Source organism: Stigmatopora argus, chromosome 19 (assembly GCF_051989625.1).
Source record: "Stigmatopora argus isolate UIUO_Sarg chromosome 19, RoL_Sarg_1.0, whole genome shotgun sequence".
In the NCBI taxonomy this organism is placed as follows: Eukaryota; Metazoa; Chordata; class Actinopteri; order Syngnathiformes; family Syngnathidae; genus Stigmatopora; species Stigmatopora argus.
Window position 1 is genome coordinate 9,631,539 of NC_135405.1, and position 27,348 is coordinate 9,658,886.

Here is a 27,348-nt window from a genome sequence, read left to right on the forward strand (position 1 = left end):
CCAGCCTCAATTTGGGTTAGACTTCAAGAAAATCCAAACCTGTATGTCCACATACTTTATGTAGTTTTGTGGTTTCTGCTCTGATAAGGCAACAAAAACAATGATGTCATCTGATGTCTGGAACTTCCTAAGAAGAAAACGAACCCATGAAGACGACAGGCGTCCCCTTGCATGTGATTAGACAAAGAGAAAAGTGATCTTATGTCAGCCCCTCGCTGTACGACTTGCCGTCTGTCTACAGTCAGCTAGACAAAACAAGTCAGAGGATCTATTTGTTTAAATGGAGCTCACCTGGCCCACACACCAATCCATCCACACACAACCCACGCACACAGACACCGTGTTTGGGGCAAGCCCCAGGAAGGCAAAAGCCTTAGAAAAAATGAAGGGGAGCTGATGACCGTGTGTGTAAGAAGGGGGGAGCGGGGGGTTCAGTGTGTCAACCTGCAACTCAAAAATCAGAATGGATTAAGGGGCCATTTGTACATTTCCAACAGAAAATGGGAACTAATGGATGGTTTGTTTAAATTAGAACAACATTTTAGGGCCTGGGGGTTACTGAGGGCAAATGTATAAATAATAAAGGTTAAAAAAAAAGGATGATAACCGCAAGACAGAGTGACAAAGTGACAAAGACCGAGATGTACAGCCGCCCTAAACCATATTCTCGTTTACAATGCACTGACCTCTGTTAACCCTTCTGACCTTTGCAAAACCCTCACATCCCATTCACTGGTGTTAAATGGGGATTTGTGACAGGAGGCAGGACAAGGCAAAGCAAATTTATTGCATTCAATCATCTTCCGAACTACTTATCCCCATCTTCACCAGGGTCACGAGGGTGCTGGAGCCAATCCCAGCTAACTATGGGGAGTAGGTCGGGTACACCCTGAATCGATTCACTGCCACTTTTGAGATTACAAGCAAAAACCCATCCCATTTTACCTCAAAAGTACACATCAAACAAGGAAAACAAAGGACCAATGCAGAACATGCTCCGCCTGAGTTCCGATTTAATTCATTAATGACAGACTACGACAAAGGTTTGCAATAATCGCGGCTGAGCCGGTGTTTTGGGGAACAACCTCAAAGAGGAAATCTGTAATTAGCCGTTCAAATCACTTCCTACACAATTTACCTTTCATTTTAATCAGTGTCTCGCCTCATTGGCGACCAAAGCGACAACCCCATTATAACCACCAAGCCTGTTTACAGTGTTTTTATTATAGTCTGGCATTAAAACACAACCATACAGTACACGCAGGGTGTAAGTGACACGAATGTGGTCCGTGGCCTCTCTCCCCTGCAGTGTACTAACCGGCTATTACAGCCATTAGAGTCCAATTAACACCAATACAAAGCCACCTTCCTACTTTATGACACAGTAAACAAAACCTACAGGCATGCTTTGGGCTCGGAAATGGAACACAGAGGCTCATTAGTTCAATTTGCCGCCTTGATTTCAGAATGGAGACTTTCTTAAGAGCCATAAAAAGCCACATATTCTATCAAGCCTTTGTGCACAAAGTGTAGCTTCTGGGTAATTGGCAGGTTTCATACGCTTCTATGAACTTGTTCGTTTACTTTGAGAGAATATTTACACATGCACTTAGCTGCAAGTCTGTTTTCTTGTTTGAGCTATGAATCTAGAAAGCATTGCATCCATCTACAAATTATAGTTATTTATCTCTGTTAGATAGTGGTTAGTCTTGTACTTCACTGGCTATTTACAAATAAAGATGAAGTCATTTGCATGGGTACATTTGCATGTGTTACCTTGACACCCACACAAAGTAAACACAAGGAAAATATTGAGGGCGATACCTAAGTATTAAAAATGGTTAATGTCTACATTTATATCATACTGTTAATATACCTTTGACTTTACGGGGGAAAATACAAAACAAAAGTACAAAAGCACAGAAAAAGGCTGAATCCTTGCAGTAAATAGATGTATAGTAAGTAATGTGTGACAACAAACTGAGGGTAAATATTTACATTTCAACCAAAACAACGACCCCCCTCCATCCTCAAACCCATGATTGATAACACATAATGACGTCCTTATGGGCGTAGTATTTTCAGTGCAAAGGTTTTAGATCAATTTCTTAGTGAATTCACCAGCTTTGATAGTTTGCCAAACGTGTAAAATGTTAACCACAAATTTCCACGTGTTGCACAACAAACTGCAAGCAAGCACCCCCGACTTTCTGATATCAAAATGTATGCAAAAATTCCCTTTCTTGTTTGGAGCGCCACTCACAACGCGACTGTCGCGCAACTTCAAAACAAGCGCTCGCACATGCGCGTGTTTTTACCGTGGAATAAATATTAGTAAGAGAGAAAAAAACACTAACCTGAGAAATCCGCGTTGCTTTTGGAGAAATCACAGACGACGCTCAAACAGGTTATCCCCAACAGGAGCGCATAAGTAACGGCTGAGAGAGTCCCATCGAGGTGGAACATCCTTGAAGCCTCAGAGGTGCATGTCAGGTCCGCCTTGGCATCAAAAAGTCCACATCGGGGGGAAAGAAGGCTCCGAGTGGTGCGTTCAATGTCCACCCAGCACGCCACAAAAAAAACTCGTGGCACCGGGATGGAGGCTCTTCTTCTTCCTCCTCCTCCAGGGTGCAGCTGTGCTCTTTTTTTTCTCCCTTTTCCCTTGCCTTCTTTGAACTGTGTTGGTGGAGGTGGTGGCCCACCTGGAGGACCATCGCCCTCCTCTGCAAGCTTCCTGACACCTGCAGAACCAATTAGGCAGAACGGTAGCATTAACGCTATCATATTTCTTACTGCTTTATTAAAAGAAAGGGGGGAAGAAAGACAAATCCCCCGATCGCATTGCATTTTTTGCAGCAAAACACAGACGATGTTCCAAACAAGCGCACCCGAGCCAAATACAATGCCAAAGAACGGTTCTTTCGCGCATCAAAACAAACATATCGCATATATTCATTAGAATACACGAATTTGAGGGAAAATCCACGTTTTGACATGATAAAATATATAACTTTGCCACTCAACTCACCTCCTAAAGCACATTGTTTGGGAATGACTAATCTAATTTAGTGCAAGGCACCTGTGGGAGAGTATTCAAATCCCATACAACATACAATAGATGTGCAACGCAAATAAATATTGAGTACCGGAAGCTATACTCATTTAAAAAATAAAAGTTCGTACAATCAAACCAAAAATTTAATGCACAATGATTGCATGATGTATGCATGCAATTTCCTGTATTTTTATAGAACTCTACTGTCCTGCACATATATAATCACCTATAAAATACACATTATTAAAGTATATGTATGGTAATGGTTAATTATTCATAATAAACTGCATTGCAAAATCGATTTGCATTTACTATACAGTGAACCGAATCCATTTGAAGAACATTACCGCCGTCTTGTGGACATTAGACATCATTGCAGCTGTGTATAATTTGTTAGTATGCGCCACTAAGGCTTCCGTACAAGACATGCGACAACAGAAGGTCAAAGATGGCAGCCTCCATTAAAGTGCTCGAAAAATGTCTGATTTCATCAATGTTGTTAAGAAAACTACATCTGCGAAATGAACGTAAGTTACCGCGAGTAGCCAGCTGTCTTTTATAAAAACAGTAGTGACGATCGTGCGATAAAACAGTTAGATAACGTTACTAACCCAGTCGTCCGTCCTTAGGTTATTAGAGTTATGGTGAAATGACCGATCTTTTTCATATTTAGGTTGTTTGTCAACATCTGTGTGTCGTCTGGCTGTCGGAAGCGATGATGGGGGTCCACCGAAATTCACCCCTCCGCCAAAACCTGTCATCATTGACAAAACGCAAAGTGTGGCAGCCCTCCGAAAGTATGCACAACATTCCCAAATTTCAATGGATCGTTTTATCTCGAGTTTTGCAATGCACTACCTTAACTTGACATCTTTGTTGGCTGTTAGGTTCCTGAGCCCAGAATTTATCCCTCCCCGTCAGAGGACAAGTTCCCTCAAGTTTTACATGGAGAGGAGAGACATGGGCCGTAGAAGGAGTGTGATCAACATTCCAGAATTCTACGCGGGTAAGTCACCCACATCAGTAGATGTGCCCCACTTTGATTAATATACTCATACAGCCTTATGATTTCATAGGAAGCATACTTGCCGTGACCATGGCGGACCCCAATGCCAGTGCCAAATTAAACCGCTTTGTTGGCATATGCGTCCAAAGAGGTGGTAAAGGTCTCGGAGCAACTTTTATCCTGAGGAACATCATCAATGGTCAAGGTGACTTCATGGGGTGTTCATTAATCTGCTGTTTTCCTTCCTTCCAAATACTGAAAGTTATTTGTACGGTTTCCAGGTGTGGAGATGTGCTACGAGCTGTACAGCCCACGTCTTCGGGAGATGCAGGTGCTGAAGCTGGAGAAGCGACTGGACGACAACTTGATGTATTTGAGAGATGCCCTGCCTGAGTATAGCACCGTAGATCCGGAAATGAAACCCTTACCCATTTCTCCTACTGGAGAAGTGCCAATTAACACGGTGAGATTAGATTGCATTTTCCGATCCCACCGGACGCAAAATTACTTGTCACGGCATCTTATAACAAGGACAGCATCACAAAATATCATGCAATGTGCTATAAACATTAGTGCCATACACAGTGATTCCTACAATGGAAACATACACGGATCTAAAATATTGAAGATTGAGGTATGAGATGAAATATGTCAAATAAATATTGTATTTAAATACGTATGATATTGGCGTAGAAACACATTTGTATTGCTTAAGTCTTAACTTGTTCTCTTCTGCAAGTATTAGACCATTTGGCTACTTACTAAGTTAATTTCTAAAGGCACACTATGTTGTTGGTTTTTTTAAATTAGTCAGAGTCACCTACTTACATTCAATTTTCTTTCTTACTACTTTCAGATAAGAATTATTACCAAAGGAGGCAGAGTGCAAAATTTAAATTTAACTAAATATCAGAATATCTATACATCTTCCCCACTGTTGCTAGATATCGAAGATCATTCAACTTTTTTTCCTACCTGTCCTTCAGGTCAAAGTGAAGATGCGTCCAAGGCCATGGTCCAAACACTGGGAGCGTCCCAAATTTGCCATCCAGGGCATCCGCTTTGAACTGTATGTATCCCCCGCTGGAACGGAGCACGTTGAAAAGAAATACGGAATGCCTTGGTTGGAGTATGACATGTTGCGGGAGTACGACACCTCTGAAATAGAAAAGGAGATCCACAATGAAATCCAGCATGAGATGAAAAAGTTGCAATCCTCCTGAGCTGCCGTAATTTCCCAAAGAATCAACAGACCGGACTAAGATTTTTTTTCTTTTTGGCCAAAATTCCATTTACGTGCAGATATTGTCTAATAAATAGAATGACAGTAAATAAAGCAGGCTTTGTCTGTTATTTCTACACGTATGAACCAGTTTTGGCTCCAGGCGGCACTGTTTCCTTCCCTATGCTCGTGAAACATACGGCATCTCTTGCATAACCGAGCCTCTGTATTTGCAGCAAGAACCCAGCCAATTTTTTTTGCAGTTGAATCAACAGTAGTGAGCTTAGTGCTTTCATAGGAGCAAAAGCCTAAGAGAAACCTTTGAGTACAAGTTAGCGATTAGAAGTAGTTCACTCTCTGTGTAAACCTGTAAAAAGAGAGGAAAGTGCACGGTGGTATTTGAAAGCAAATGTACCGAGGACACCCAGTAGTGTTTTACTGTTGTGGATGGAAAGTTGCGGTGTTGGGAAGGTATGTTAGCGCGTCACTCGCCTAGTATTAAAAAAAAAAAAAACATTTGGACTCCTTATGTTATGTCTGCTCTTGGAGAAGTGTGTATAAACAACCAATGAGTCCCTGCACTTTAATTTCTCCATATTACAAGGATGACGGGTTGAAAATGGCCTATAATACCAGACAGAGTAGCAGCTTCATTCCAGACCACACCAATATTATGCATATGCGTAGAGGGTCATCATCTGTTCTAACAGCTCACGTCCTCGAACCCCTTTTAGCGTCATCCCGTGTAGTATACACAACAACTTATTTGACGCCAAACGACGCACCTGTCAAATGACCCTGAGTCCGCTACAAAAACATCAACACTTAGGACCTGCAGCAAAAAAAAGCCAGCTGCTTTTGTATACAGTAAATCACCCACTATGTTGTCATTCCACCACCTTCCCTTTTTATTTTGCTTTCCCCCCACCCCTTCCTATCCTTTCCCAACTGATGTACTGCGGATCCGGGATGTTTATCCTGCAGCATTCTGCCGAGTCTTTATAAGTATACCGCAACTAGTGAACCAGTTTTTTGGGTGCAGTTACTGCTTCAAGGAAAGTTCCTTTGTTTGCATTTGTGAGTGCATAAGACAGTGAGATATTGCAATTGGACGTGTCTCTCATGCCCTCAGGTTGACTTCTATGCACCTGGAGAGGAGTTACACCCCCCTTGGCTAGGGGGAAAAAAAGATCAAACAGCCATACATGCATACTTTTAACCCCAACACACGTACCTACACTATCATATCAGCCTTCGTGGACAGACACCTCAAACAGTGGCCACTGTAAACGTCTGGGACAGGCCCTGCTTGTCAGGAAACCAGATATGCACCATTCACGCTCGACGTGGGATTGGAAGGCGGGGCGTGCAGGTTCTCTTGACAAGTGCTTAAACATTCCCCGATGGCCATATATGTACATCCAATCCATTTGAACTGGGAGAGCCGACAATGAATGACTGCCAAAATAGAGATCACATCACCCCTGGAGCTATTATTTCTCAATTCACATTTTTTTTCACACCTATTATGGCCCAACTTTTTTTTAATGAATGAAAAAGCCATCATGATTCTAAGATTAACAAAGTCGGCTTACGCTGTATGATATAAACAACTGTCTGTCCATTCACATTCACGTTGCAAATGTGTGTATGTTGTGGTTCTTGTTTTTTTTAAACACCGCAGGGGTAGCGCAGGTTGTTTGAACTGACTGTACATTTGACAAGCGCAACAGGATCTTGGGCCACCCGTAGGCCTCAGGTAAATAACATCCTGTCACTTTGTGTGTAGATGAATCTAGTCGTGTGCGTGCGCATATGCCAGGCCACCCGTGGATCCCGGCTGAATTACACACTTGAATTTCACCATATGCTTGGAGCCAAATGACACGGGCGTCTGCACCCCGCGCGCGGCCCCCGATGGGCTCCTGCTGCCATCACTCTCTCTTTTCGTTACGCACCCACACACACACAACCGGACAGAGGCGGCAGCTGTTGACGTACGTCGCCTAGCCAGCAGCTGATGCCTGCAGCGGAACAGGCGCCCATCAAGAACCATTTTTATTAATGGCGTCCTGTGTGGCAGGGGTCTGGCGGGGGTCTGGAGGGGGGAGTGGGGGTCACAGGTTCACTTGCAGTTAGGGGCCAAGCAGTCCTTTTATGTGTCACGGGTCAGGATGTCAATCAAGCGGCACGTTTGCGAGGTACGTTTCCGTTGGCGGGCACACGGGGAAGTGGCCATCAATGCCTACCGAATGAACTGAGCAGTCCACGACTGAAACAGGAAACCGTGGTCCTCTCAAATTCCTCACACTCAGGTCGTGGCACAACTGATAATTCATGTTGCCGTGACGTAGCCGGAATTTCTCACACTTGACAAAGCATCAAGAGGCAAGATTTTTGAGTGTCATCTTTATGTGCTTGTCGCAACAAAGCATGGGAAGTCAAATGTAAGATTTCCAAATTACAAAATCGGATTGCAAAAAGCCTCCTTGACACCATGTTCAATTAAAATATTATACACTATATTACGGACAGGTTGCCAAGCAATCACAGGGAAAACTCATTCTGCGTAAAAGTTAGGTGACTATAACTTACAGGATCGGATCCAATCTTATGATAAAATCCGATACTGCAAAAATAGGGCGCCAATACCGATACTGAGTATCGGGTTGGGACATCACAACTGCAAAGTGCCACTACAATTAAACACCATTTACGTATCATACTGTCATTTTCACATTGAAAGGGAGTGAGAGGAGCCCCTTTAATTGGCGGAACTGACTGAACACTTCCAAATGAGAGCAGCCCGCCCACTCTCAAATCTACCAGCCTGCACTTGTCAAACAAATTATCAACACTTGTCGAACCCGTGTAAGATTTATGCCATTCATGACAATAAAAGGTCAAAGATTTGAAGAAGCATTAAGAAAAATGTCTTGTCACACACTGTGGACGCGTATTGAATTTTTGTGATGCTTGTAAAACTGCTTCTAAAAAATGTATCCATTAAAATTTCTGATTGAAAGTCTTTTCTTTTTCCTAAATAGAGCATTCCATGTTGTGTTCAAGTACAAATACTTGGTAGAACACTCTGTACAAGCGACAACCTTCAACTTGACTGGCACTAAAAGATCACTGGTGGTATTATGAGTGTCCTAATTGGCTGCCTTACAAATCTCTAAGCCCAAAGAATCAAAAAAATAAATAAAAAATGTACTATTATGAGCCATGTTCAAGTTTGCCAGCAACTTCTGATCATATGACCAAAAGAACACTGTGAACTGTAATTTTTAAAATATCTGCCTAGCACGAAACCAAGTTGGATTTGATTCATCTATCAATTAATTGTCCCATAGTAAACAAAGCCGACATTATGCAGCTTGCAAGGAAAGGGAAATGGAACAACTTAGAGCATCCTGTTTTATGATCCGGTATTTCATGCCTTGGGTAGCAAGCAAAACATTAAGAGAAAAATGAATCAGAACTGTATGTCAGACAATTCATTGCCATTATATGTCTATGCATAAAATCTTTCCATCCTATTCCAAAAGAATTCCTGCACAAGTGGCAGCTGTCTCAATGTGTCCTGTTTTGGTAGAATAAATAATTCCCTCCTTTTACGGTGCGTCTGCGTATTGCTGAAGATAACAGCACCAAGGTTGTTTAACGCATTTTTCACATTTCCAGGCGATCACGGCGTGTTCTGTCCACAGCTTGTGTTTTTTATATGGGTTTTCACGCTTGGGACGGGTCATAACACGGCACACTAGGTGCTATGATGGGTGCTTGGTTCTGTTTGGTCACGATGACCTTGTCGGGGCACTTTGAAAAGCAGCCATGAGCTCGGAAACTCTTCCGGATGCTTTGATCTCAGCGTGATATATAGTTGCAGTCCCGGAATTGTTCCTCTGAGAGGCGCCCTAATCTTAGCATCCTCACTATTCCCAATGGGGGGCACAGCTGGTCTTCCTCCATCCCAAGCTGTAATTGCAGCTCTGTCCTGGGAAATGGAAGGAGGAAATCCCTGAGCTTTCGCCCTGCACCAACGACAATCATAAAAGAAAAAGAAAAAGAAGAAAAGTCAGGAAAAGAGGAAGTAAAGCTGGCAGCTGAGATGAAAGTGAGGAGTTAGGAGTTGGGAGGAGTGCTTGGTTAAGGAGCTGGATGTGGAAATCGCAGGGTAAATGCAGAATAAGGAGGTCAATGGGAGAGTTGGTAGTAAACGTTCTACTTTATTAACCTCATTTATCTGAGCGCCTGAGAGTCAAGTGAAAGTAGCGGCGGGCTCATACTGTGAACACAAGGCTAGAGTTTGCTAATGACTGTACAAACACACACACACAGACACACAAACACTCACACAGTCAGCCGAGAACACGCATTAATTTCCTGCACACCTACCTTGACCTCCATCATTCTAAACCCCAACAGTACAATTTCACCAATTAACAGTCTACCATCCATTAAATCCCGCGTTCTCTCGATCTGTCATTCCTAAAGAGTATTTCCAAAGTATTTCAAACCTCCGTCTCACATGCTTCGTATAGCTCCAACTAAATTGAGTTGATCTAATTCCCAATCCTCACACATTCGTGCTCCCTCTACGCCTCGCCGCCACTTCTCATTTCTGTGTCATATCAAACTCAAAACCCTTTCAACCAATACATCAGTGGCAAATTGGTGCAATCTTTTTCCTCCCTGCCAGATTGCAGAGCATTTGAAAGGTTAGCCATATGAGAGAATGAAAGGGCACTCAAAGGTTTGGGCAAACAGTCCAGTGGAATCTCATCACAGTGGGAGGCAAACGGATCAGATAGTAAACCCGTACGAACTCTGTGCTGCAATGGCCTTGGGTCAAGAAGGCCACCAAACACCTACGTGAATCATTTCAAGTCTTTTGAAACAACATAGTTAGGCCTGCTTGCTAATGTTATGCGGCTACAGATATGCCTGACTATAAAAATAAAAAATGTCTTCATTAGGAAAGCGATGATGTGTAAACATTTGTCATCTTAAAACTAGCATTTGATCCTTCCCATGGACAACAAATGTGACATAAATCTCTGATGCATCATTACAGAAATAAATCATTATGTCGACATAAAATCAGCAAATTGATTTTGTTTGTAATCTTGCTTAGTAAGAAAAATAGCACAGCAGACTCCAAATTAATTCATTCAATGTGGTGGTTTTAAATAGAGATGGACCAGCCAGAACACTGAATATTATGCATGTAATAGCATCATATCCACTCTTTCATAATGAAATCTCCATTGGAAAATCAGAAATTCATTTGTAACAATACATAGTCTGCTAATTCAGTCATAGTTAATTGAGTTATTCTCATGTTGTTATGCTACACAAGCTCATATTTTGCTGCCATAGTGGACTTTGTATGTATTACACTTCACAACGAAGGGTGACTCATTATTGCAAAAATAAAGATGGCATAACCCCTAATTCTCAGTGTTTGAATTAGGATTAACTCTGTAAATTTCACATTTAAAACAATGCATTTACCTCATATGCGTCCGATTGTCCAGTCAAGGGAAGGCATCCACTTCTCACCCTCATCCATTATACGCCGTAGTCATTAATGACCTGAATGGACACAAAGAATGCACTCTTAAGACACTTGCACAAGACGAATGAGCAAAGATGCACTCTGAACTATTGACAAATGGCGTGAAACGCACACCGGACACACACTTAGAACGCCAAGATGGATGATTACGGACAGGGCCGCGGCCAAGGGACGCACCGTTTGCCTGAGCTGAACTGTAGGTGACAAATGAGCGCTTACCCCCGTGTCTCTACTAAACCAATGCGACAGCTGACTGTGGGGGGGCTTGATTTTTGATTCGGAAAAGGTTAAGTGACCAGTTCTTCGCTGTCTTTCTCACACTGATCCACCATGATGGAAAGAAACAAAAAATATTTTTCAGCTTTATGTCTTCAAGCATTTATTTTTGCAACATTACCATTCATTTTAGTTCCTGCTTTGCCTATATGAAATGTATTAAAATCTATTTTGGCTTTGGATTAAAAGGGTAGACTAGTATCTCAAGAAAAATACATTTGGTTTGTAGTTTTTGGGTAGCTACACTTACACCTTTTTCCATCTGGAAACTTCAAGCTAATTAAAAGAAAAGAAAATGTGTGCAGCCAGAGGTGAGCCAACACCCCTTGAATCAGATGGTTGACATCCCGCATTGAGAGTGTGATCTTTTAAAATGCTCTGACCGGCCATTCACGGGGGCTCTGAAATGTTTCTCGACGTGTCAATACACAACCCGCATTACTATCTTTCACACAATGCGTGCATGCCGTCATTAAACTTTTGACCCTGTTGTGTGCCAGTCTTTAGAAGAAAAAACTTTTGTCTTTTATGTCACTATACAGAAACCGCGAACGTTCAGGTTCTTTTAGAGCTACACACAGGTTTGACAACCTGTTTGAAAATAATGAATTTTAGGGATATAAAATGTTTGAATGTGTATACATACCTTGAATACATGTATTCAAAAAGTTTTATATGTTAAATAAGACACTTTTAGGGGCTTTGATAACTATGAAAAGAAGTATTTTAAGGCCAATAGGAGAGAAAAAACTGTTGTGGAGGACTTTGTGGTCACAAATTGGCACCCGAGGTAGTCATGTTTTAAGATTGTCCTGCGCAGAACCCAGAAGACAAACATTTGCAATGTTGATGATATTAATAAAACAACAAAAAGTAACTTTCACCACTGAGACCTAAGGGCTTTACATTCTTCTTACATTCTACTGGCATTCCTCCAATGTTACGCCTTTCACACTACCTCAGAAGTTGGCAAATTTGTGGTTGGCTTTTAACCCCCGTTCTACTTAGTGCACACTGGGCAGGAAGGTGGGAAAAAAACATACTGCGGTGTTTTGGGCCTTTTTTTGTAAGGGGAAAAATTTGACATTGTTTAAACTTCAAAAGCACCCCAAAAAAAGTTGCCCTGTTTGCATTTAAGAGCATTTTACAGGAGCTGTGGGTGTTTTAACAGTCCCAATTTTTCCAGTGAAAGGTGTTGGAGTGCTTTTGTCTGTGCTAATTTTACTTTTTATTTTTTGGCCCTTTTTATTACTACCACTTAACATTTATTTCCACTCAATAACGCAATAATGTTATGGAACGACTCCCCACTCACACTTGTATAGCTTGTGCTATTTATCCTTAGAAATGACAGATGATTAAATAAAAAAAGTATACAATATTGTAGCCTAAAACTGCTCTATTTGTTCTTAATTGCACAATCTAAAGAAATCACATACACATCTATAAAATAATCCCATCGTTGGATCGATATCAGATGTTGTTACAGCATGTGGGTGTGGATAAACCGATTTCCGTGGTTTTACTGCAGCTTAGCCAGCTGATAACAACGGAGTATCTATTACTCGACGTATTACTCAGACACCATTACTGAAAGGTCGCGACCTCGGAGCCAACGCCAGCCTTCGTAGCCAACTGGTGGCCAACGCCGCTCAATAAGAGAGGTCCAGTTTCCCAATAAGTTTTTCCCTTTCCCTGCCGCAGTCTAACAGAAATGTCCGGATTGGAGCGGGGGGGTTTGCAGTGGTGGGTGGGGGGGGGGTGATGTTGGCTGGTAACCAGCTGCAGATGTTTCTCCGAGAACACCGGCCCTCATTAACTTCAATGGACTTCCTAATGCGACAGCTACCATATTTCATTGACCGCTCACCCGGCCCCGGTGGACCTGACGGGGGGGGGGCCCGCCTGACGCTTCCACTCCTTGTGATCAGAATGCACCGATGACAGCGAGGCGCGAGGAGACCAGGGGAGTGTGAGGAGAGACGTCGGAAAGAAGACACGTGCCTTCTCGCCGAGAGGAAATCAATTTATTGAAGGTTTTTTTTCTTTTTACGACGTTGCGATGATAGTCGGCAGTCGACGATAACGGCTCAAACGCTTCTGGGAAGACGTCCACTGATATTTTGGATGTTTAGGGGATTTTTTTTTACATCAATTTGTCTTGAAGAACATTTGTGAGGTCTCAGTTGCCAAGTCACGTGGTTTGCTAGTCCATGTGTTACTGTACTGTAAGTGCACCTCTATGGCGGAAATGACTAAGTAGATCCATCCATTCACTTTTTTTACTAGCAGGACTTCATAGGGTTTGGGTTCATTGAAAACTGTAAATTGTCCATAGGCATGAATGTAGTAGAGGTGTGAATAACTGTTAGGCCGAAGACCTTTTTCCAATGTATAGTATGCCAGAGGACACGATCTACCCAGTCACATGGTCACTTCTGTCCAGTTTTCTTGGGCTTATATCATCTTTCTTCAGTCAATTCCTGCAGGGTCCTTGTCCCCATTTTTTTTATTAAGATTCCTTCTATTTTGCATAAATGCAGCTTTGGACTCTAATGAGGACAAGCGTGGTGCTGAAATCATTGAATGAATGGAAATATGACCAATATTTGGCAACCAATCCGATGTTGCTTGACTCAAGTCCAAATATCAGTTTCTTCTTCCTCTTTGCTCTAAAAATTATTGACTTTTGAAAACCAGGTAACAAAAAAAAGGTCTTCCTGAAGTGTTGGAATCTAAAATTCGATTCAGTTCCAAGTAGGGAATGAATCATTGACTGAATAATTGATTGCTTAAGAGATATGCTTGGGGGATGTTAAAAACGGGCAGCAAAAAGCACCAATAATTACAGAAAAGGGCCAATAAACACCAGAAAAAAGGAGATAAAAGAAAGGAAGCATGCAGTTTAGCGAGGGAATATGTACATAATCCCCGGCCTCATTGTTCTTGTACACGTGAGAGTTCAGAGCTTGGGGAGAAGAGGGAAATGGGGTACAGATGTAGTGTATCAAACACAGAGGTTTGAACTTCAATAGATACATTACCATGCGCTCCCCTGCTGCACGGCATCCCCTGACATCAAAACCTCTTTCTACCTTTCTCACCCTCCCTTCCTCGGCTACCGCTCAACCCCCCCGCCCTCCTTCCTTACCTGATCGCCGCGCTAATATCCGCAAGCCTGCCTGCCGTTTGTTCTTTCTCAACGGCGCTGGGCCGCATTCATTTGACTGATTTTATTCTCCTGATTTTTACGAGCACAGCAGGCTTTGCCAGCAAGCCGCGGCCTCCTTTGAACTGAGTTTGCTAAAAAAAAACTCGTACACGTTGGCGGCGTCCAGCCCTAATGACATAGCGAAATAATCATGCCCTCCGCGTGAGAATATATCACCGCTGATCTGCCCAGCACGTTCACATAAATACAAATCATTATGAGGGAATGGACGTGGAATATAGTGGTGAGGGATCAGCGAAGGGTGAGAGAATTCCACGCTCCCTGGATTTTTGGGCTTTACCTTTTATGTGTCAGGATTGCCGGGGGGCAGAGGCGTGCGGGACAAGGGTATCAGTAGAGGCCTGGAAGTGGAACTGGCCGTGACCCTCCCCTCCTCTTTTTCACTACTTACTAAAGAGAAAGGGCGAGGGGTTCCCTTAGGAGCAGAGAGCTGAGATGTCGGAAAATTCCCGGTGCTTTCCCGGTGCCTGTAGAGGAAGGGGCCCCTCTGGATTTGTCAGTTGTGGCTGCAGCTGTCTCCGGGAAAAAATGGACCACAGTGGACTTGACACTTGATCTCTCTTCTCCTTCTCCATCCTTTTATCTCTCTGTGCTCCGACTCGGTGTATTTCTTGCCTCATCATTCCTCTCACTGTCTCACACTTTGTGAGCCCCCGCCCCATTGCCCCCGAGCTCCCACAACGATGTGGCATCTCAACTGGAAAATAACCCGTTCAAAAAAATTAATAACAGTTCTTACACAAGTCTTTTTTGTTTTTATGCTGTGAAAGGGATTTAGTAGATATTTTAACATGTTTAGTTATGGAGAGAATTGACAGGCAGTAGAAACTTTTCTTTTTAGCCTTTGGCTTGATGTGATTTTTGCTGACATCTGACTTGTGAAAAAACATTCTGTAATATAACACATCTTTAGAACATCTAGGCTATATTGCGACACCACAATACAAGACTTATCTTGCTCGGTTGCCCATCCTGTTTTTGGTTCATCTGATCACGGTTTCATCCAACACACATGCAAAAAACGAATGAGGCAAAGCTAAAAACTCGAGCTTGGACGACACAGACTTGGCATCTTGAAAAATTCAGCTGCCAACTTGGACGAATGCAAGCATTTTGTCAAACAGACCACACACAAAATTTCGTTGCGGACACTTGGACTTGAGTCTGACAACTACACTGTAAAATCTTGCTAAAGATTCTTTCATCAGAAACCTAACAAAGATTTACAGATTTCAATCAAGGTGACTGATCTCAAATCGAAACTAGCTACTGCATAATTCGGTACACGGTCGATTGGTCGCCAGTCTTTTGGTCGCCGATCTTTTGGTCGCCGGTCTTTTGGTCGCCCGGAAGGTTATTGATAATTACCATTTAAATCGTTGCTCAAATTCCCTAAATACAAACTGCGAATTACTATTTAGTCATACTTAATGCCCTATTAATTATTAGGCAAAACAAAAGCTCCAACTTTCCCAGACTTTTATTGTTTTTTGTTGGAGAACTTGTTAAGACCCTGACTGACGTAGCTTCTTAAAGGGACAACGCATGTACATACAAACTCTTATACACTCACACGTCGGCTCAGTGAAACTGCTCATGGCCATTGTTGGCTTTTATTGATGCGTAGACCGTGTTGTTTTACCTTGTTTTGTCGCCGGTCTTTTTGTCGTTGGTCTTTTGGTCGCCGACCGCGACAACGGGCGACCAAATGACCGTGACCAAATGACCGCGACCAAAAGACCGGCGACCAAAAGACCGGCGACCAATCGACCGCACACGGCCTAATTCTACACAGGGATCTAAGGTTTTTCTGCTCATTTCCTCTTCATCTTCCCACTCATGGAAAACTCATTTGCAAAAAAAAATGCAGCGGGCACTAACAAACTGGAAAACGTGAGCAAGGGGTTTTGGTATCGTGCTGTGGAAAAGGAGCTCAACTTAATGGACATATCCGTGTGTGTGCTCGTAGAAGGCGAACCGGTGCTCTTTTCCGTCCCCGTGTAATTGGCCCATTTTGTCCGTGGCAGCACATCTGGCTCCCAGAGCTGTCCAGTCAGCCCGACCGTCTCTATAAAGTACAACTCCGTCCATAAAATCTCCATTAGTGCGGGGCTGTGTGGAGGTCACGTCGAGGAGAAGCGGGAGGTGAGCGCTCCACTGTAATGCCTTCACACGTGGGGTTAGAGGTGAGCGCTGTTGACATTCCACCCATGACTGTCTGATATCAGCGTGATTGATCTACTCCAGCCAGGTTGTGGGAGGTGAGCTACCCGGGCTCAATTCCTCAAACTTAAACATTTACGTTTTACTTGGACGTCTTTAAATCTATCCACGGTACATTGCTTTCTTCCTCATTTCCCCTCACGTCTGCTGGATCTCCAAGTGTGGCTTCGGTGTCACACGGGGATTGACCTTGGCCGTGCGGTGCTGCCGAGTGTTTATCTGTTTTTCCTCTTAGCTCACAGCAGATAAAAGGAGAGAGTGGTGATTGATAGCCTGCAATTCTCCACAGGTTTTTTGTTAGCACTTCTTCGTCAGGTTTTAGTAGAAGACTGCGAGTTATTACCCCGACAAATTCCACACGCTCCCAATGATGTTGGCCACGGCAGGCAGCCAAAGCGTTCCAGCGGCACACATGTAAATGAGAGGTAAATGTACTTTTTCACGCCCTCACCAACATTTTCCAGCTCTGCCGACAGTCTGAAAATATGAACTATGAAGCCCATGCGAGAGGTCTTTTAAAGACGTTAGTTTCTTCTTAGCTGCACTTTTATCATAATCGTTTGAAATGACGTCCAAGTGCTATGGGCTGAGCAATATTTAACTCATTCACCTCCATTGACGTTGATAGATGTTCAAACTAATTTGCCTATGGCAGCGATCCCAGTCAAATTTGGCCTCCCAAGAGTTAAAAAAAATACACGAGGCAATTGCAGTCATACCTAATGCTAGTGGTGACTTGAGATAAGCTGCAACGGTATTTGTCTTTTTGTACAGAGGATTAATATACAGCCCTGCCAGGGTTGTGATTTTTTTTCTACATATGTTGCTCCACAAGTTTTAGTTCTATAAATCAATTCAATAAGAAATGTAAAAATTATGGGCAGAACCAAGGGTACAGTTTTTGTTTGACTTAAGTGCAACACACTAATTGAATAATTTTTAGGTATTTAAATACTAATTCACATTGTGCATCGTGTTATAAATAAGTAGCTTTTAATGGCCTAGCTAAGTAGCTTTTTAAGTGGTACTTGGTGTAATAGAGCTGAGAACTACTAGAAAAATGGTGATAAAGAATGCTCAAGCGTAGGTGTTTTTTGCCTGCAAAAACTTCCAGAAAAGCACGACCTTTATCTGATCCACTTGGATGATGTAACGATGTTATTTTATGAAACTAAACTTGTCATTGTTGTACACTTCCATCCTTCGAGCCTGCTCTAAAATGTTTATTTTTTCAGGCTTCAACATGCGGTTGTTGAGTAAACGAACCCACAACATGAAACCATTTTCAGTTAGAACCGGTGTTGTGTAAACATACTCTAGATGTCTACTAACCTACAGAATATGGGCATGCTGTAACAGGTTCTTGGAGACAAACTTCTAGCGGAGATGAGAAGTTAAAGGTTTCCCAAAAAAGCTCCTGACGGTTACCTGTCAGACAGTGCGGGTGAGACCTCTTGTACTTTGCACCTCCCTTTTGGTTTCTGTTTTTTTCCTTACAGCTCCTGTTAAAAAAAAAGGCTGCAATTATTTGAGGCGTTATAAGATCCACTTTACAGTAAGGAGACAATTAAACGAGGGAAACCCAATTTTCCTGAAGACCAGCAGTCATTACCGCCCATTCTTGGTCCAGCTTATCTCCCCCTATCAAATCCAGCATGTAATTAAAGTTTTTTTTTTCTTTATTTCCCGCTTGTCGCTCAAGCTTCATGCAGATAACCCCCCTTTGGTGTGTTTGGGTAAACAAACAAACAAAGTTGGAAACAGACGGTCTAGCGGCTGGATGGGCAGATTAGGGTTCAGTCGCCAGGGCAACGGGACCCCGGCCTGTTTGTTTTCCTCTTGGGAGGTGAAGTCTGGTGAGTATTTAGTAACGAATTTGGGGGCACTTGTTGTTTATTACTTTAATTTGTCTGAGTGATTCTTGAAAGATTTCCAGGCTGTTTCAAGAGAGGCTGGGTGAAGTGTGGCATGTTGTGCTGCTGGGCAGCAGGCCCAATTTTTAAACCTTTCACCCCCGCTGTTGTCTCCCAGTAAGCACGTTGTTCCCTTTAAAATTTAAGATTACGAATACGAAAACAGAGAAAGCAGATGCTGTCGAGGCTTTAACATTTTAGGGAAAAACATGTTCAGTGTGAATTGTGGGGTCTAGAATCATTTGATTTTACTTTGAAGAGATAAGCACGAAAGGGATGGACAAGACCTTGACCATGTGCACCCCAGCAGAAAGAACCTTGTTTAATAAATAGGAAATAAAATCGAAATAGTGGAGAAAATTGTAAAAGCCAAAATTATAAGGACACACTGAGAGGTTTCTCAGAGAAACGCTTGCATTTTGTGAATATCTTTTTTTTAAAGAATGAAAAAGGGATTCCGATTTTTCTGGTAAAATAAAAGAATACTCTTTGATCTAGTACTGTTAATGCATTCATTGGTATGTTCATAATATCCTTTGGGTTTTAAAAAAGAAATCCCAAAACAGCTGGCTGCTCACTTAATCAACAATGAATGAAGCATGTAGAGAACGTTTAAGAGGTAAATATGCAATTTAAATTTGGACCTACTATGATTTGACTTTGATTTTGAATGCCTCTTCTGATCCAAAACCTCTAAAAGTTGGACTAGAACAACACCTGAACAAAAAAGTGTAAATTTTAGTCGCTATTTCACGTGTGGTCTTTTTCCAAGATGTAATGGGAATTTCCTCTGAAGAAGACCGACTTAATACTAAGAAAAAGCAGCATGCCGATGGAAACATAACTTCCTGGTCATAAAAAGTGCTCGTAAAAAGTCCTAGTGGCCGTTTGTTCAATTGTCATCAAATGGAATTCCCTGTTGGGGGTTTGGATATGCATATCAAATCATAAATCAAGTCATTATGAAATCAAAGCCTTTTTATAACATCAAAACATAGCAAAAGCTTTATCAGATTATTTTGATAGCAACTACTGAAATCATTCTTCTCGCCATTTGCTATAGTGCTTGTCCACAATGGTTTGCGGTTGAGTTGGAGCTTATCCCAACTGACTCTGGCCAAGGTAATATAAACCATCCATCAATGATATTTTGGTTCAGTCTCATTTCACTCTCATTAATGGACCCAGAGCTAGCGTGTGTGTCTGTCTGTTATCATTAGACTGCTTGACTTAAGTCCCTGGCTTCCTCATTCCTCCGGAGACAAATTCCCTGGCTCACTCAAGGACACACGTTGGAGGTGAAAACAATGGGACAGTAGGGAGCAAGAAAGAAAACAGAAGAAAAGCAAGGATGAACGATCGGCAAAGAACATTTGAAAGACAAAAAAAAAAGCATCAGACAGAGAGCGGCAGAGGAAGCCAGCAGATGGAAAACTAGCGCGGTGCTGAGAGATTTTAAGAGGCAGGGATATGGTCCGAGACAATGGGACCGACTGGGGGACACAGAGAGTCATGCAGTCGGGAGGAAGTCCCCTAATAAAAGCTTTCCTGTCTCACTTAGCATCCCGGGTCTCCGAGGCCCGCTTGACACCAATTAAACCTGCACCTCTCAGACTACGCCACCACCGCACACCCCCCAAGACCCCCAACACCTACACAGGACACAGACAGACAAGGACACGATGGCCGGAGACTGCCTAAAGGACTTCCTATGTAATATATAGACACAATGCAAACAAGGACGGATAGAAGGACACTACGCACGCAAGTTCATGGTAAACTGAAATCAACAGCCTGATAGACCAAGTGGATTACTTTTACTACATTGGAGCCTTTGTTATCGTCTTGGATCATATTTTGTCCACTACACGAATTGAAAATACATATACAGAAAATGACTTAAAAGTGTCAAAAATAAATCCAAACTATGAGGAACTCCTGATTCACTTTCTGTTGTTGTCTATCCTTAAAATTTGCATTTACATACCTTCACACAACGGCACATAGCCACACAAAGCAGCTGTGTTGTGTCAGCATGTCCTAGTCTAACCGAAACCGTCTAACTGTGATCAGGGTTACACAATCCAGTAGTCCTGTATTCCTAAAAATGTGCACGTGTACTTCAGGTTAAACAAAGAAATCACAATACAATTTCACGGCTAAGAATTCTAATCATTATGCTTCATTGCAAAAATAGGGATTTTTCACTTTTGTAAGAATTAGAAGTTTTTAGGGTAGCAATTAGGATGGAAGCAAATTCCAAATTTGGAGAAACCATGAACCTAACCGGTTCCAGCCGTGCTCACAGCACATTGTGTAAAGAAGAAGAAGGGGAAAAAATGTCTGGAACAGGAATCTGGAAGTAGGGACAAGCCCAAACTCATCTTGAGATGCCTCAAGCATCAGCGCCAAGCAAACGACAATTGTTACAAGCTGCTTGTGTTTTATGCACTGTTGCTAGATGATACGTTTTCACACTGGGGGAAACAACTATCTGGAAAATCTTTGCGTGTAACTGCAGAACAGCAGTTGTCTTTAAAAACCATCCCTTTGATTTTTTTTTTTTTTCGAAGTCCAACGTTAATTAGGATTCCCAGCATTTATTTGACCCCTTTCAATCCCCAGTTTTCTTCCCTAATCCACCTCTCTTTTTAGAGTGCCTCAAATGCCAATTTACCTTTTCTCTCTCTTTCATTTATTTGTAGAAACCACGTTTCGCCCCCTTTTCTTCCAAGTCCCTTCTCCTTTTTTTTTCCTTTTCTTTCAATCCACCCTCCCTCTTGTTCGATCCCTGACTCAACTTTCACATTCCCAAAGCATTCCTGCAGGATTAGCCTTTAGCATTCTCAGGCTATGCAAAGGCTGGCCCCCCAAAAAACCTACCATGAACCCACTACACTCCTGCCCCCACCACCGTTGCAAGAACTAACATATGACAAGTGTGTGGTTTGTCATCGCATGCTCATACTTACTTTCCACTGCTCCAGTTCGTATTTGCTCTCTTGAAAATTGACCGAAAAAATATTAAGAAAGTGAAAGGAATAACATATTTCTTTCATAATAGCCCAATTAATGACGCAGTTGCCATTTCATCATCAGCATATGTTTCAAGTTATTTTTACGTAACGAATACTAGACACACAATATGTTAATGTTGCAATATATATGAAGTTGTTAAGACGACACACATATTGACTTTAGACACACAGTCACATCTGTCTTTTGTCTGCTACGGGAATACGATAACATTCAATCAGGTGTCCGATGACTATGCGGCAGTCACGGGTGTTTATCGCTCCAGCTCCGATCAGCTGTAATGTATACGTGATACCCGCTAATTGTCTCCCCAAAAACAGTTTTTCCGGTCTGATGCTGTGACACGTCTCGCCATGAATGCTCAACGTACACCTGCCAAGTGCTGCGATAACAAAATGTATAGCCTCTAGTCAAAAAGCTACACCTTGACTCGTGCAGTGATTCTAGCACACACTTACTACTTGCGGCCATTGTATTAAAATTTACTTTTGTTTTTTTCCCAACTTTGATGACAATTTTGTGAGAAAACAGGTGTGTAACCCCAAAAACTGCTTTACCATAAAATGAAAAATGGCTTCATGTTTCATAGATCTATTATGGCTTTTGTCCAAATTCTGTTATTTTATGAAATGCAGTGCTAGCAAAATAAAAACTTAGGTAAACGTTTCCAAAAATACATATTTATGTAATTATAAATATGTAAGAACATCTTCTATAAAACAAGCATTTCTTCTGCAATAATCGAAAAAAAACCTCCAATATTTTTTACCAGACAAGTAGAGTTAATCCATAAAATAATACTATTTGTTTATAATAATACATTATGTATAGGTGAGTGTAAATACAAATTTGTTTTTTTTTATTGTTGACTACACATACCTAGCAATAAGCCAACAGCTAATATTTCCGTGTTTATTACGTAGTTTGTATCCAATACTACTTACACTATCATTTTCAAAGAGGTATTATTTTATGCTCATATTTAGGCCACTTGATTGGCAGGTGGGTCGATAGAAAACACGATAAAATTTAAATATGTTTTGAACTTTGTCCATAATGACAAGAATGGAGGGAAACGCAGTATAGCATTTTTAACAGTACATAAGATCGGCCTATTGTGGTGCATAATGAATATTTGCTCTGGCTCGAATGCGCACATAAAGCATAGTCCGCTGCTTTCCATTTATTCCGACGCAGGCTTTTAAGTTAAAAGTGAAGCATTATGAGGTAATCATGGCCACTTTCCTGTTTGCTCTAGGCTTTCTATAAGGAGGGCTTTGTGTTGAGTCAGTGTTACAAGCCAAACTAGTAGCACTGGCTCGCCACATGTGGAAACATTCACAGGACAAAAAAAAGCAGGGGGGAAAGAAAAAAAGAAAAATTGGCAGCGACAGACGGGGAGGAGGGGAGTCGAGACGGACCTTGTGCAGCTTTTTGATGGTGAGGATCACCTTACTTGAGCCAAAATAAAAGTGCAAGCGGAGCCAAAGGCGCACCTCCAAAAAACCTCTCAGCTGTTTCCCCCTTCTCTCCTGCCAGCATGACTCATATCTATCGCACCTTCTCGCACTCCCCCCTTTTTTTTTGCCCTACTGGGGCTGCAAAAACTTCCCATCCGCCTGGAGTATCTTTTCTTTTCTGCAAAATATTTTCCCCTTAAAGTGACCCGCTGCTAATTTCCCTTCTTATCCACGGCTTCATCTAAATCCTTCTTCCCCGACTCATGTTGCAGCTCTTCCTGCAAATGTACAGTACACTACTGTGTTCCTCCACATCAAACTGATTGCTTTCTGTCAGGCTGCACTGCTACGAGGGGCCTCAAAACGGGGGCTAACTTGCTCACATCTAAACATCTGTCCATCCCATTACTGCAGTGCCGCCGAAGAAAGAACGTCACCCCCTCCCCTTCTTTTTCTTACACTGAAAAAAACCAAGGACGATGGCGTTGATGGTTTTCCCCCCATCATGGGAAGGGGCACAGGGAATCCGACCAATCGTGCCTTGGACATTTTGTAAATAATTTAGAGCTTGATTAGGCGAATGTATGGAGAGCAGTGTGAAGATGGTAACGATCGCACTCCTCCAGGCATCCGTCGGCTTGGTCGTTTGGGAGGAATGCGGGTCAGGAAACCTATAATGGGCTTAACTGTATGAGGTGGATGGATGACTGGTGTCTTTTAGCGGAGGGAGGCACACAGGAAGCACACAACTAGTGATGGTGATGCTGATGATGATGGTGGGAAAAGAGAAGCAAACTTTTCTTACAGTGGAAACATCAGATTTTTTCCCAAGGGACGTAATGGAAAGAGAAATCATCTGTTCCAGGGTCCATCTGCTGTCATCATAAAATATCGTTTAAACTGTGAAGTGTGAAAACTAGGATAACTATGATATTCATTTGTCATACAAGATTTTTAACAAGTATTGTAATGCACGCGCATAAATCTTTTTGGGAATTTCACAGGCATACAGCGGATGGAGTTGCCTCTTTATATACTATTTTTTTGTTTTAACGCCAAGGATTTTTTTTTAAACGGTACATTTAGGAGAGCCATTTGAAGTGATAGAATTAGAAGTGTTAGTGGAAGAGGCAAACACTTTTTGGATGGTTCACCACGTTTGTTATGACCCCTTTCGAACCACACGCAGTTTGCACATTTAAAGAATGTGTGCTTACGATCGCGCCTCTGTATATAAACTAAAGGGGGGGAAAGAGTTACACATGAGTGCACTCTATGGGTCCAACAATTTTGGTGAGGCCAGCCATGTTTTGTTTGATTTACCTTATTCTGGGTGCGTCTGAAATGGATGCATTGTGGATGAAGTTCAAAACGGATCCTTTTGAAACGGCAGGCGGAACACGGGAGGAATTAAAATAGTTCGGGAGAGGCCAGCAGCAATTGTCACAGTGCCCTGAAAAGACACAAATCAAAATAAATCCAGAGTTGAAAGGGGTTTTGGCATGTGATACAGCATGACATCTTGTGACTGGTTGTAAGTCAACCCTTAGAATATTTAAAAATTCTAAATAAGCAATGATAAATGAACAATTTGTGGCAATATTTGACCAACACTGACACAGTTATGGAGGTTTGAGGTATGGTTGCATTAATAATACTCTGACAAAATGTTTGTAAAATTCACAATTGTACCACCTCATCTAGACTTCAGTTTAAAAGAATTAATTGTATCCTGTTTTCTTGGAAGGAGTCCTCAATGTCTGACTAATTTACAAGACATTGTGTTCAGAATACATTTAAATTTCAATTCATGCGGGAAATTCCATGATGATGGATGTACGATATTGTAACTCGTGATTCTGAAAAAGCACTCGTTGTATTTCATGCCAATGGGAAGGAAAAATCTAATAATCCAATTGAAATTGATAGATTACATTATTGTTACATTTATTGCCACATAAATTACAATCTTCTTATACTGCTACAGGCACTTTTCAGAGGCACTTGTGAGGCTATTTAAAGAGTCGTATTGGGCAGAATAAAAACGTAAAAACACGTAAGTGCGAGTATGTTAGAGCTAAAAGAAGAGAATTTAGTATTTTCTATGGTGAAAATTCAATGAAAGATAAGATATACAGAGGAAAAAGGAATATAAGATATGCTATACTGGCTACTGGTCAATCGTACGGCACATAAAGTGGGTATAAAAAGTCTGCAAACCCATTTTTTAATGGCAGGTTTTGGGATCTTAAAAAGAAATGAAAAAACTAGGTCAAGTTTTTCCGCCATTAATTTGACCAGTAAAACCCAAATGCGCTAATTTTGGAGGATACATTTGTTACGCAGGACAGCTAGGTTAAATATTATTGTATAAAGGAGCAAGGTGATTCAAGCTACAAGTTTACATATTTCCCTTCAAGCGTCGCCGTTGGAGGACAAAGCTAAGTCACTTTTCCAGGGTGGAGCCGGATTTTGCGGATGAACAAGCAGGACAGATGGTTGCATGGACGGCTGAAACCGAATCCGTCATGGGCTGCCCCGGCAGAACTTGTTCCTCAATGCTAATGCCTCTCAAAACACAAGGTATTTAGTCAAAGTCCATCCATCATCCATACCGCTGATCCCGTGCAGAGTCACGAAGGAGGTGAATTAGAGAGGCGGGGTCAACCTGGACTGATCGCCAGTCAATCAAAGAGACTGAAGCATTCACCTTTACACGTTTTGAATTTGACCTAACATGAGTGTTTTAGGACTGCAAAGTACATTACGCAGAACTGCCAACACTACGCTGTCAAGGTGCTCACCACCCAAACTGCAGAGGTCGTCTATCAGTGATCCAAAAACGGAAAAATAGAGCTTGATCTAAAACCAGTTCAGGGGTTAGTTAGATAGTTCTGAAATTCTGGATTTATATCTAAGTTTGTGCCTTGGTTTGTGGAGTAAGCACAAGTCACTGTACTTGTGTGGGTTTTCTGTGAGGACTCCTGCTGCCTCCCACATTCCTAAAACACACATGTTGGGTTAACTAAAGACACCAACGTGTCCCCCATTTCTTCATCTAAATCGACAAAGATAGACTTTAGCTCAGCCATAATGAGGATAAGTGGTTAGAAAGTAGATGGATGAATTGGACCACTAAGAATAATGCCTTTTAAAATACAATATCACACATGTGTGAACTTAATGACACGGCGATATAATAGAACTAGTTTACCATGTGCTATTTTTGGTCCCTCCCCCGTTTTGACAATTACATATTAGATGGCGACAGATATAAGAGCCATAAATACAGACTATAGGAAGTCACACAAAAAAGAGGACATGCATATAAAATGTTCCTTCATGGTATACACACACACACAAACACACACATTGAAAGATGCACATATACAACGCACTTGTCTTGTGTAAGTGAGCTGTCTTGTGTTTCAACAATGTGTGCAGTGTGAGCTGCCTGCCTTTTCTTCCCCTGGCAGAGTTACCCAATCCCCCTGACACGCATTCTGCATGGATGACGGCAAGCTCTTCTCATGACGCCGCCGGAGCCACCCGTTTAGTTCCGCTCCGGTTCTGTACACGCACAGTTCACGGGGTCAGCGGCGAGGAGGGGGGTTGCCGACGCGATGGGAGAGACACGTCTGACCTCCGATGACGACGGTGGTCTATCCTCGTTCGGCGTTTGAAGGGAGGCCTCCCGCGCAAAGGCCTTTTAGTACAGTGAGGAGACGTACAAATAAAGCTGACCCTGGATGTGATATGTGGAGCAACAAAGAAGAGTCTGTTGACCTTACTTGGAAAACTGGCAAAAAGAACTATGTGTGTGTGTGTGTGTGTGTTTGAGTTTGTACTGCCCGTGGCTATGCCCTCACCTCCCCTGACCTCCTCAAGAAAGGGCTCAAGGGCACAAAGGTGGCAGCCTTTGACCTCTGACAGAACCCTAGCCAAATTTTTAAACGCCACTCATTTATTATTGCAGGCCCTGACATTTCACGGATAACGCGAGAATGCGCTCCCAGATCAGCGACTTGCCTGTTTACATGTCAATGATTACCTTTTACACGTTTGATGTTTTTGTTTTTTCCTATTGGGATCCTGTTCAAATCATTCATTCCTTACATTTTTAATTAGCAATTTAATAAACTGAGGGAAAAAAGTGACAGATTGCAGTTTGACACCTGTTTTAAACTAATATTTGGGCACGGAATACAAAATTAAATGGAAAATAGAATCAGTTTTTGCTCAAAATGTGAAAAAAGACTTTTTTTAACAAAAAACGGACATACACATTTATATATGAATGTAATAGGGATTATTACTATGCACATTTAATTATTATGCTTT

The 27,348-nt window shown here is 42.0% G+C and overlaps 2 protein-coding genes and 2 long non-coding RNA genes across 6 annotated transcripts in view; 2 read left to right on the forward strand and 2 right to left on the reverse strand.

The window, feature by feature from the left end:
* Positions 1-5,215, reverse strand: part of eva1aa (eva-1 homolog A, regulator of programmed cell death a) — a 40,354-nt gene extending 35,139 nt beyond the window's left edge. The window contains exons 1-2 of one of the 2 annotated variants that reach the window (XM_077587640.1): positions 5,037-5,215; positions 2,358-2,741 (exon numbers count right to left, since the gene is read on the reverse strand). In XM_077587640.1, the coding sequence (XP_077443766.1) occupies positions 2,358-2,466 (109 nt within the window). In that variant the 5' untranslated portion in view covers positions 2,467-2,741; positions 5,037-5,215. Of the gene's footprint in view, positions 1-2,357; positions 2,742-3,028; positions 3,089-5,036 lie in introns of those variants that run through there. The other variant, XM_077587641.1, reaches the window with a different exon arrangement.
* On the forward strand, positions 2,597-5,758 carry mrpl19 (mitochondrial ribosomal protein L19). The gene is made up of 7 exons (XM_077587932.1): positions 2,597-2,602; positions 3,453-3,582; positions 3,729-3,852; positions 3,943-4,061; positions 4,132-4,266; positions 4,343-4,524; positions 5,048-5,758. The coding sequence occupies exons 1-7, from the start codon at positions 2,597-2,599 to the stop codon at positions 5,282-5,284; spliced, it is 933 nt and encodes a 310-aa protein (XP_077444058.1). The 3' UTR covers positions 5,285-5,758.
* Positions 5,759-10,803: 5,045 nt separating this feature from the next.
* Positions 10,804-27,348, reverse strand: part of LOC144064641 (uncharacterized) — a 105,124-nt gene continuing 88,579 nt past the window's right edge. For both annotated transcript variants that reach the window (XR_013296852.1, XR_013296851.1), the window contains 3 exons: positions 24,331-24,460; positions 18,027-18,100; positions 10,804-10,884 (listed from right to left, as the gene is read on the reverse strand). This is a non-coding gene — a long non-coding RNA (uncharacterized LOC144064641). The remainder of the gene's footprint in view (positions 10,885-18,026; positions 18,101-24,330; positions 24,461-27,348) is intronic.
* LOC144064643 (uncharacterized) lies at positions 17,054-20,378 on the forward strand. Its single transcript, XR_013296853.1, has 3 exons — positions 17,054-18,454; positions 19,575-19,633; positions 19,732-20,378. It is a non-coding gene; the product is annotated as an uncharacterized LOC144064643 (long non-coding RNA).

Coding starts and splice junctions, on each gene's coding strand:
- mrpl19 (XM_077587932.1), top strand. Junction 3,853..3,942: donor AGTGTGGCAGCCCTCCGAAA/GTATGCACAACA, acceptor GTTGGCTGTTAG/GTTCCTGAGCCCAGAATTTA. Junction 4,525..5,047: donor GAGAAGTGCCAATTAACACG/GTGAGATTAGAT, acceptor CCTGTCCTTCAG/GTCAAAGTGAAGATGCGTCC.